This window comes from Carettochelys insculpta, chromosome 7 (assembly GCF_033958435.1).
Source record: "Carettochelys insculpta isolate YL-2023 chromosome 7, ASM3395843v1, whole genome shotgun sequence".
Taxonomy (NCBI): Eukaryota; Metazoa; Chordata; order Testudines; family Carettochelyidae; genus Carettochelys; species Carettochelys insculpta.
This window is the reverse complement of record NC_134143.1, coordinates 22135970-22148219: the sequence shown is the minus strand read 5'-3', so window position 1 is coordinate 22148219 and position 12250 is coordinate 22135970. Positions and strand designations below refer to the sequence as shown.

The following is a 12250-nucleotide window of genomic DNA, read 5'->3' as shown; positions in this document are numbered from 1 at the left end:
ATTTCTTAGGTAATCATATAATCAAACACATCAAAAGCAACACAAATGCTGCCTGATTAGGTCATCTTAAAGATCCAATGCAGTTTCCATCTGCATTCAGTTAGACAGCAAGAAAAACAGTCTCCTCTCAATTTCAGATCCCTTGCTCCATTTATCAAAACTCCAATACATTATTTCTGTATATTGGTGCTTCATTACATGTATTTTGAAATTTGATTTTTGACTCCAAACATCAAGATGATGTAATTTGATAGCATTCTGGGAGCCCCTCATGCAAGTACCTGACAGGTAAGGAAACTCTCCTGTATGTGGCCACTCAAACTTACTGTACATCTGACAATTCGGTCCCTGGTCAGTAACAAAAACATGTGCACATATATACTCTGGCACGTAAGTGAGATTTAAAATTACAACATTACAGCAGTGCAAATGTATCATACATATGTCAATGTGTCCACTTCCTTTCCCCGTGGTGGCCAAGCTTAAAATAAACATCTTTCTTCAGGCCACTTTACACCAAAGGCAAAAAGCTTACTCTCCTCTATCTTTGGTTCTCCTAGTTTGTAAACTCTGTTTATTTTAGTGTAGCATTTCCTTCAATGTCTTTAGACAAATCAAATACAAGGTCTATGTTGGAACCACACAAATTCATCTAAATTAAGTTTAAATTAGGTCAGCATTACCCAGGAGTAATTTTGGAGAAGTCTCATCTAAAGATTCATCTTAAACATAACAGATTTTATATATCAAACTGAACATCTCTCTCCCCCGCCCCCACCTCCACCCCTAAATATAAAAAGCCTACACATAAAAGTCTGTGAAAAAGCTGACAAGGTTATGATGGTAAAGTCTTGAGGTAAGAGGTCACCAATTTATGGAAAGTTCAGTGTTGTTTTTAATAAACTGTTAGCCGATACCCATTCTGAATGCAACAAAACTTTTTAGTCTCAACACTTTGCAACATTTTCCCTATTTTAGCAGATGACGACAAATTTACATCATAATTCATTTACCTCTATCTTGATAGAAAATGCTTCTTCAAGAGCATCTCCTGTAGAAGCTAGAGATTTTAAAACTTAACTGGTTAAACAAGGAACAACACTCTCAAGTTGGGGGGAGGGGAGGGTATCTAGATTGGGTATTAGAAAAAACTATTTCACTAGGAGGTGGTGAAGCACTAAAACAGGTTACCTAAGCATGTAGTGCAAGCTCCATCGTGTAGTGGTTTTTAAGTCCAGCTTGTCAAAGCCCTGGCTGGGATGATTTAGTTGGGACTGGTCCTATTCTCAAGCAGGGGGATTGGACTTGACCTCCTGAGGTCTCTTCCAACCTAATGATTCTACCTGTTTTAAACTCATGGCCTGCTGTTCAGACCACCAGAAATCCTCATCACAGGGTCCAACCTCCTGGCTCTGCCAGTCCCTCTGTGGCTAAAGCTGCTCTGGCTTGGCAAGGCTAGCCAATCTTGGAGTTCATCATCAAAAGCAGTTTAATGAGTAAGCATACAGGTAAGCCTCATGCTTACCTGCTAACTATTTAGCATCCCTGTTACTAACATTTATAAGTTATTTCAATTTTATGTAATGTCTATTTTCATGGGCTGTTTCCTCTCCCATTTCTTCTAAAAACTATTCTGTGAAAAGTCTCTCAAACCCCTTGGATGTGTTTCTCTTACTTTGGAGTAATGGTGGCCTGTAGGACAATTGCAATTCCCAAAGTTTCATAAGAAAACTGAAATATGAGAAAGAGGAAAAATATACAAAGAGGCAATCTCCCCAAATGACACGGAAAACACTGAAAAGAAGCTGAGACAGCAGTACTAAAATCTCCAACAACCAAGAATTTTAATTTGGTAGGACTTTTAGAAAGACAGAAGAAAAATAAGAGAATAAGCATTATTTCCATAACTGTGCAACAACACTCTTACTTTCATTTTGCTATTAATTACAGAATCTGAAATTTTCCTTGCGATTAATTGAAATTTCTCTGGGTTGAAAGACTATTCCCTCTGATTTTCAAAGTGTGTAGCCAGTCTGTCCTGGTATTCAGCATTTTATGAGCACTGCCTCAACAGAATCACACTGTACTTTAGCAGCTTAAATAATTTTGATATTGTTTTAGCACAGTGGCGTCTAGAAGCAAACAAACAATTTATTTACTTTCTTGTAAGGGAAGTTAGTTGGGTTCATCTTTGTTTTGCAGTTTTTTAAGACTGCAACTGAGAGTGAAAACGTTTCTCCAAGCCGATGCTTCTTAAATCAGATAATTCTGGACTGCAACTGAAGAACTAGACAAAAGGGAATTATTTGGGAATCAAAGCACAAATACAAGATTTTAGCCTTACAGCAACACTGCAGGGCCTCTATGTCCGGAAAATGTTTCTAGGGTCATGACCAAAAATCTGGAGCTGGAATGATTATCTCTTTGGGGTTTTTTTGCCCTTACGTAGCTTAATTCTTAAGGAACACAGATGAACAAGAGTAAAATCTTGAAGGGACTTGATTCAGGGAAACATTCTGATTTGCTTCGAATCAGCCCAATTTACATTGAATTATTACACTAAAAATTGCCTCCTTATCTTTTAAACAACCTTAAATCAGATTTCCAGTGGGGTAACACCAGAAATGCTTAAATTTGCATGACTGGATATAAGAGTTTTTTCTTCCCATCTGTCAACATTCAGAATTAACTGAAGGAAATGGCACATTCCTACTTATTCTGAATGTTACTCTAAGAAAGTTTTTGAGGGTTGTACAATTTGGCACAGACATTTGTTTGAAGTCTCACAAAAACAACGGGATATAAATTTAGACAGATGAGAAACCATGTTGGAGTATGGCAGAGGTGTTGCATGGGTTCTATAGCCAACCAGATTCCATTTTTAAGTATGCTGTGAACTGAATTCAACATAGATATAAACACTCAATTCCTGGAAAATTCCAAGGGTTCCGGGACCTTATGCTGCCTCCCACAGTGGGAGGTAGGAAAAGATATTCCACCCAGACACACACTTGCTAAAATATTTGACTTTTCTAGATTATAGAAGTTAAAGCCTTATTAACTCTGAGCTTTTGAAAATGCACACAGTATCTTAAGGTCTGCTGGGTTCTAAGCTTCCTGAAACATGTTGTGTGTGAACTGTGCTTCTGAGTCTGTCAAGGTGCTTATTTCTATGAAAGATTACCTAATGATCATACTTTTGATTACATTCTGTGAACATCTGCACAGGCAGAATCAGTTATCTAAACAGTCAGGGTGTGTATGATTGGCAACATATTTGTAAAGATTCAGCCTGTCAGCAAAATGCTTTACGCTTGATGAATTTAGGCTGGGGGTGGGGGTGGGGAATAGCCCATTGTTTTGAGAACTAGCTTGCTAAAGCCAGGGTTGTGAGTTCAATCTCTGATGGGGTCATCTAGGGTGAGGGAGGGGGTCAGGAAAAGGGATGGTGCTAGGTCCTGCCAAGAGGTCATGGGACTGGACTCAATGACCCACCCCCCCCGCCGAGGTCCCTTCCGGTTCTATGAGATGTGTATCTCCATATATTATATCATCCTCATCATATAGGGCTGCAGATAGTCCCAGGCACAGGCCTGTTTTGAAAGAGTGACTGATACCAGGGATACCAATTCAGGTGCAGAAACTGGGAGCAGAAGTATGAGCCTTTGATCTCCAACAGCAGAGCCTGATCAGATCACTCAGTACCTTCATAGTCTTTTTCTACTCTCTCAAGTCTCTGTCCCTTCTTCAATGTAATATGAACCTGAGAAGGGCAAACAAGTTATTCAAAAAGGGGTTGGTGGGTTTTTTTTTTCTTTCTGAGCAAAGGAGCTCAAAAGTTGAACCTAGATTCATAAATTTCAAGTCTAATAGGGACCATTTAAATGGACCTCCTGTGTAGCACATGCCACAGAATTTTACCAAGAGACCATTTTACTTTGAGACCAATAACTTGTAGGTGAATCAAGGTAGAAAGATCTCTGCCTTCCAGCGAAGAAGACAAAAGACTGGGAAGTTAATATGGCTGCATTATGGTTCACATACCAAGAGGTGCAATCTGTTCTCAGAAGAAAGAGGAACCTTTTTCTCCGGGTATAAGATTAAAAGGAAGGTCAACCTTTTTTTGTTTTTTTTCTCCGTGATAACTATAGAGCAGCAAGCACCCAAGATAGACACAGGCAGAACCTCATTTCCTACATGTCTGAACTAAAGAGTACTGTAATTCGAGAGACTAAGACCCTTAGAGATACCATAACCAAATTATAATACTTTAAAGTTAAGTCAATATAAGACTTAAAATCCTACCAAATCCTGAAGAATATTGCTTACCTGCATTAGTACTCAATTGGCTCTCCTGGGAAAGATTCTCATTGCCATCAGAACTAGACTGTAATGAGGAAGATGGTGCTGTTCTATTTCGTTTTTTGTTACGTTTCCTTTCTGCTACCTGCCAGTCATCTTCATCATCCTCACTTTCACTCAAGTCATCAAACCCAAAGTATTTAATTTTATAATTGGAACTTCCAGAACTTTTAGATCCTCCTTCATCTCCCCCACCCTCATCATGGTCTTCAAACCCAAAAAACTCCAGTTTGACATCCTTTTTGGACTTCGTATTGCTAGGTCGAAACCTGGTTGTTGTCTTAAGAGTAGCAATGTCTGCTTTCTTTCTTAGACGCCCAGCCTCTCCCAGGTCAGTAGGAGCTGCTGTAGTGAATTCATCGATACGTTCCATTGTATCCTGTATAGTAACATTACAAACTGACAAGCAAGATGGATGGAGAACAGTGTAGTCTCTAGTACGCCCAACTGTCCCTCGAAAACTGGTCCCACTACTCAACACAGTTTTTCTTGCTGTGTTCAACCCATCGTTACTTGATTCACTATTTACTTTGGGTAAAGACTGACTGCTGCCATCCATTAGCTTATCAAAATTTGTTGCCCCCTGTTTTGCTTTGTTGGATCTACAATATGTCCTACAGTTGCTTGGCCTAGGAACTGCTTGCATAAGTTCATCACTAATGGCTTCCTTTCCATCTTCTGTATCTTCTTTATCAAACTCTTCATCCTTGTTCTTAACTTCGGAGACATGTTCACTATCAAAATCTAAGATGTACTCTCCAGTTGTTGAGTCTTCAACTTCATCCTCCCATTCATACAAATGAGTTCTTAATGACCCCTTAATCTGAGACATCTCTGATGGAGACTCTGAGCTTTTCCCAATACAGGAGTCCCAAGCATCAAGTGAGTCCTTGGTTTCTATGTTGTACCCAGAAACGTCTGTGGTTTCAGCATTGGTTTTATTACTGTCTTCAGCATTCTGGTAGATGACATGACTGTTCTCATTATCTTCACTAAAATTCTGTGTTTTATCTACAAAAGAGAGAGAAATCATTAATACAAAAGCAATAAAAATAGACATGTTATAACCATCAACTTCAATACATAAGGTTAAACTGTGTTGAATATAATTGGAATACAGGGAATTTTCAATGCTCAGTAGCACAAAAACAATGAAGTAATAGCCCCAATGAAATGATCCCAAAATTACTACTTTGCGATGACAAAGCACATTTAAGATTTAGAAATTATACCCTATCTTAATAGGTTTATTTTCTGATCCTCATGAGGTGGCAGAGAAAAGGTATACTGTCCTCATACATTTAGTTTAGGAGTACTATTAATAAAGTGAGGAAGAATGAATCCCAGGAAAGAAACCGAATACGAGAGAGGTCCTGAAAGACCTTACAACAGCTGACAAAGTTTGGAAGCATGATGCTACGAAGAACTAAGTCATACAGTCTAGTTGTTGAGAACATACAAAAGTTCTACTCTAGTAGTATTTAGTTATAACTCAAGCATGACCTTAAATCTACACTTGACACTAAATTCCCGAATAACAACTGCTTCTATTATCTACAGCAGTCAATAGTTATTGCCTGAATAGTATGCTACACACATACCCAAACATTTAATCCCTCATCTCCCCAGCTTCTGTGAAGCACTCACTCACTACCATACTAAGTTCATCTCATTACGTTTGGTTTTGTTTAGTAAAAACTCAAAGAAACTCATCGGAGAGCTGATGTTTTTAAAAGGAGAACTCCTGGAATAAAAAGTATGCTTATCCACAGTGGTACTGCAAAATACTCAAGTACATAATGAGAAAAAAAGGGAATATATTTATGTTAAATTTGTATTTAATAAAATTATAAAAATTATACAAGGAACAACAGAGAAGAAATGTGATAAATCCCTAGCATTACTTTATTGCTGGAAAGCTGTTAACTATACCAATTTAATTACTAAGAATATATTTCTATACAATTTCTTAAGTATAAATTATAAATAGATAAAAACAAGAAGCTGCTATTCAGAAAATTTTGTAGAAAAGATGCCTGGAAACTCTGGTGTATTAGAAAGTTCTAGAAACATTTTACAGGTTTTTATTTAAGTTTTATATTTGCTTAAATGTAGGTCTAACAGATTACTGTAATGCAGCCGAACCCTTGCAAAGATAGAACTGATCCAATAACTAAGATGGATTTCAAACAAATTCTGATGATGCAATAACCTTCTCAATCCTGCCTCATGGGAAGATTCTCCTGAGGGGCAATAACAGTGCTCTCTCATTAAAATGGCAGCCATAGTCTTAGACAAATCTCATTCAGTGGAGACAAAATAACTGTCTAAAAATTAACATTCTGCTTTGCATAGCTCTTTCGTCAATCCATGAATTACTGCCTAACAATAATTGCTGTAGTTTTGCTTTAAACTATGTCAGACCCAAGTCTGGCCACTCCCACACTGATACAAAAAGAAGGAAACAGCCATGCCAATTTAAATTCACTGGGGCGGGGGTCGCAAAAATCCTTTTTTAAAGATATGCAACATGTTGTTCTCTCCATCCATTAGGTACACAGAAAAAACTCACACTCAGAAGCTCTAGACTTTGGCAACCTTTTTTCTGAATAGCAGATGCTTTTTTCCTTCAGTCCGGGGTGCACAAAGTGGGGGGCTTGCCATTTTGTAAGGAGGATGCAACACTATCAGCTCCCCCCCGCCCCCCGCAGCTTCCGCTGTCATGCGACCTCTGCTGCTGTGTCACCAAGAGAAGACACACACACACAGCACCTCTGGACCAGACTGCACAGTGGCCCTGGGACAAGTGGTGGGTGCAGACAGTGTGTTCCCAGTTTGATGAGGTACCCTTCCAAGGTCCACCCCCGAGCAACCCTCCCCACCCCGCCCCCAGCGTCCCAACCCCTTTCTGAGTTCCCCTACCGCAACCCCTCCCAGGGTCCTCCCACAGGTTGGGGTGACCTGGCTAACTATAGGGCTGAAAGAGGGGGGGGGGTGTGCCACCTAAAAAGTTTGCTCACCCCTGCTTCAGTCCACCAAGGACTTCCAGAACTGCACTGCAACTTCACCTTACTAGTGATCAAGGCCCGCAATACACAGTCTCATACTGGAATTGGAGCACAAAATTAGCAGATATGAAACCTCCTCCTTTGTGCCCCAGTTGCTACAATCCCAGCTGAATGGGACTCTCTCTCTCTCTGTCTGAGAGAGAGAGCACGCGAATTAGTAGTTTATGCCAAAGCTCTATGCCTTATGGTGGAGACAAACTAATTTTCACAATTTAACTGGGAAGCAGAGAAAAGATTCATTGATGCAAGACAACACTATCCGAAGAACTATTAAAGGGGAAGTGGGTAAGACGGGCAACTGAAACACCGTCCAACACTTTCAAATGTGAGATCCTAAAGCCATATTAAGGCCAGAGATTTTCACAAGTGCTGAGGAATAAGGTGCAGCTAGAGAGTCTCTACAGTCACTTATTCTGTTTAAGTGAATTGAGAGGATTATGAAGGGAACAGGGCTGTAAAACATACAATGTACAGAGGACACCCGCTCTGTCTTCATGATATCTCATTCAGCAATAACAGTGACATTTATTACCTAACATGCAAATCATTTGTGCAATAGCTGACTGCAATTTAAGCCACAAAAGAAAGTAGTAACAATGCTAGATGAAGAAAGCAGCTGAGGGAGTGGTAAAATTTATATTGGAACCCTATGTTCAAAGATCACTAGTACTATTAGCAAAGCAACGGGAAACCCATGGGCACAGTTAAACCCTGGATTTTTAAACAGTTATTGCAGCCAGCAGATTCTTCTAATTTGTGCCTGGTGCACAGAACCCGATTTCACATCTATAAAGCAAGTCTTTGTCACACCTAAATTAAAATTGCTGTAGTATGCTCTACATGATGCTAAAGCTTGGGATTATTCAGAAACTGCAGCTAAAGCAGAATGCTACTTGTCACTTAAGTTGTGCATTTTAAAATTAAACCAGTGGACCAAATTTTCACTGTCTCCAAATCCACAAGCGTGGCCACCTTTGAAAATTCAACTCTCTTCATGACATACTGACAAAGGTTCAAATAAGCATATGAATTCACGATGATGCCTCCCCTACCCCAGTACTCATTGAAGGGAATTCCTCAATCCCTATGTTGGCTGGTAAGGGCTTAGCCTCAGTACCACCCACACTGCTGAAAAGATTTTTTTCCACACTACTGAGAAGGCAGAGAACCACGACAACTATATTCAGACAGTTGTATATTACAGCACTGGAAGTACGGGATGGGCACCACCAACTACATTGTTCCACCTGTTCTTATAGCTGCTTAATGCTTCCCATTAGAAGACCTGTTATCAGTATCAGTTGCTCATAACTTTGCCCAACTTTACCATTCAAGGTGAAATTTGCAACAATGGGAGTATGCATCAGGCTGATTTTTTTTTTTTTTTTTTTTTAAAAGACTTTGGCAAATAATTGACAGAGCCAATTAGCAGCATATACATGGTTTTGCCCATATTAAAAATTTACATCCAGTCAGTCTGTACAGAAGCTATAAATCCTCATTGCTTTTGGACAAGGACTTGCAATCTGGCAAGAGAGGTGCTCTCAAGTCAAGAGCACATTCTGTTGCTTTTCTCACAACTGCCCACAGTGACTCCTAAGGAAAATGCACTGATTCTATTCTCAGTAGAAACTGGACATGTTTGGGAATGAAATGCTCAAAAAAGTCCATCTACAATGACTGCACAACGCCTATGTGCCAATCAGTCTGCACAAGTATCACCAGCAAAAATGACTGGGCATACATAAGTCAATCCACAGACTGAGCATGATTTTCTTATTGTCGTGCCCAACCATTGGCCACTTTGGCACCAAACAGAGGAAGTGAATGCAAGATGACTCTCACCTGGGTTCTCAAAGCTGTTCCTATTGGAGCCCAGACAGAAATGAGGCTGAAGAAGCCCGATTTGAGTTCCAAGAAGTCAAAAGCTAGATATGAGGAAAGATGAGGTTTGTATGTGAACAGTGCTGGTGGGAATATGTTGAGACAATGAGTTTAAGACCAGTGGTAGAAAAGACTGATGAGATGAGAAGCAGAAGGGAAGAAGGTAGAGAGTGAGAGTGAACAGATCTGGAAGAGACTCAAAGATCCCACCATTCCTCTGCTGTCATGAGTCAAGTCTGTGTCTGTCTCTCTCTGCCTCATATCACAAACTTGTGCTGGTCCAATTTACAACTGATAACAATAACTCCATTAGCTCAGCCAGTTCCAAACATGTTGTCTCAGCTGTGTGCTAGTATGTTTCCTTTTTCAAAGGGCTGGGATACTATACACACACTATCTATTTTAAAAGGATAGTGAGGTGACAAAGTCAAGCATTAAAAACGTAAGAAATACCAGAATTATGGCTATAGTGCAACACGTGACCATAGGTTCTGATCTGAACAAGTGCTGAGGACTTACTCCTACAACTGTTTGGAAAAGCTCTGCTTTGAACACATAAAAGCAACTGCATACTAAGTATTCTGGAAAAACAATCAGGTCCTAACATCCACGTGGCGGAAACCTGACTTTAGTCTTCATGTCTCAGCTCCCCACTGTAAAGTGGCAAGATCATCTCAAACTTGAGTGTTGTGAAAATAATTTGTTTGTGAAGCATTTGGCTATTATAACGAGTGCCACAGAAAAGCCCATGAAAAAAATTATTCAGTATTCAAAGGAGGCCTGAGTGGTGAGCAGTCTATAAAAGCATAGCAAAAATATAGGTGATCATGTAATTAAATACTGTAATAATTTATATGTACGAGCGCTGTATGAGAAATTTGGCGTTTATAAGCTTTCCAGGGCTTGGATTGCAACCATAATATTGTCTCAGTGTAGCAATGCCTGTACAATATATTATAACAGCAAAGAAATAAATGAAATCCTTGAAATTAACAAGCCTATTTAAAAAAAAAAAAAAAAAAAAGATCTCTAACACAGCCCCAATTTAGCCTTAATCCACATTTATGGGGTAATATTATATCCTGTGAGCACATATGATGCTGTATCTCATGAATTAGTAGCTTTCAACAATGTTATTTTGGGATACAGTCATGTACGCACAGGTATGCAGTTGCCAGAAACACCTAGCATGAAAATAATTTCCCCCCCATCAATGAAAGTATGTGCAACTCAAACTTATCCCAAACATGTTCCACTGTTCTCCTGATTTTTTAAAAGTTCTATGTATACATTTGCTCTTAGTGAGCACATCTTATATTGTAATTGTTAGTATCTGATAAGTCAGGAGTGGGCAAAAATTTTTGCTGGGGGGACCATTCTAAGATTTTGCTAAGTGGTCAAGGGCCACACTTTTCCATGAAGGAGGTGTGGAGTCTGGGATGGAGGTTGGGTGAAGAAGGGAGCTCAGGTTAGTGGACTGGGGTGCAGGACAGGGTGTGGGGTCTAACATGAAATTTGATTGAAGGATAGGGTAATGCCATGGGGCAGGGCATGGGGATGCAAGAGGATTCTGGTATGGAGCAGGAGTGTAGGACCAAGTGCAGGAGGGAGCTAGGGTGCAGTGCCAAAAGCAGGCTCTGGTTGGGAGATGCCTATCTAAGCAGTTCCTGACCAGCAGCCCTCTCAGGCAGGCTTTCCTGCCGGCCAGCGGCCCAAGCCTGCTGTTCCATGCAGCAATCTATGCTGGAGGCTGGCTGCCCCCACCCCAACCAAAATCTCCCAGCTCCTATTAATGGCAATTGGCCAATGGGACCTGAGAAACTGTGCTGTATTGCCCCCGCCCCCTGCAAAATATCTCAACGCCCACTGACCAGTTTCATGTGCAGTTCCCACCTCCAGCAGAATCTCCCAGCTCCTGTTGTCTTGAAACCAGCTAAGGCAGGCGTGTCCAACCTGCGGCCCTGGACAGCTAGTAATGCGGCCCCACAAGATCGTAAACTTTTAACATTATGTGATTTATATACATTATATATTTTGTACCCGGCCCAAGACTATCTTCACTCAATGCAGCCCGGGCAAGCCAAAAGGTTGGACACCCATGAGCTAATGGGAGCTGAGAAATTGTGCTGCGTGGTCTTTGCGCCCAGCGAAATCTCTCAGCTCCCATTGGCCAGTTTCTGGAAGGTTTTGCTGGGGGGCAGCACTCAATGCTCTCCCCACACCGCAAGTGTAGGGGCTGGCCAGAGGCCAGATTAAAAAGCTCAGTAGGCCAGATCAGGTCTGAGGGCCTGCACCCCGGTCCACTAACCTGAGCTCCCTTCTTCACCCAACCTCCATCCCAGACTCCACACCTCCCTCAAGGAAAAGTGTGGCCCTTGACCACTTAACAAAATCTTGGAATGGCCCCCAGAAAAAATTATTGCCCACCCCGGCTTATCAGATGCTAACAATTACAATATAAGATAGTATTGGAGGGGTAGCCGTTGTTAGTCTGGACCTGTAACAGCAACGAAGGGTCCTGTGGCACCTTATAGACTAACAGAAAAGTTTTGAGCATGAGTTTTCGTGAGCACAGACTCACTTCATCAGATGCTGGTCTTGGAAATCTGCAGGGCCAGGTATAAATAAGCCAGCGCAAGGGTGGGGATAACAAGGTTAGCTCAGTCAGCAAGGGTGAGGCTTACAACCAGCAGTTGATTTGGAGGCGTGAACACCAAGGGAGGGGAAGCTGCTTCTGTATTTAGCCAGCCATTCGCAGTCTTTGTTTAAGCCTGAGCTGAGGGCATCGAATTTGCAGATTAATTGGAGCTCAGAAATTTCTCTTTGGAGTCTGGTCCTGAAATTTCTTTGCTGTAGAATTGCTACTTTTAAGTCTGCTACTGTGTGGCCTGGGAGACAAATGCTCTCCTACGGGTTTTTGTATATTGCCATTTCTG

At 40.9% G+C, this 12250-nt stretch overlaps 1 protein-coding gene across 1 annotated transcript in view; it reads right to left on the bottom strand.

The window, feature by feature from the left end:
* WAPL (WAPL cohesin release factor) overlaps positions 1-12250 on the bottom strand; it is a 145912-nt gene that overhangs the window by 79210 nt on the left and 54452 nt on the right. The window contains exon 3 of the mRNA XM_075000129.1: positions 4330-5373. Coding sequence (XP_074856230.1) covers positions 4330-5373 — 1044 coding nt within the window. The remainder of the gene's footprint in view (positions 1-4329; positions 5374-12250) is intronic.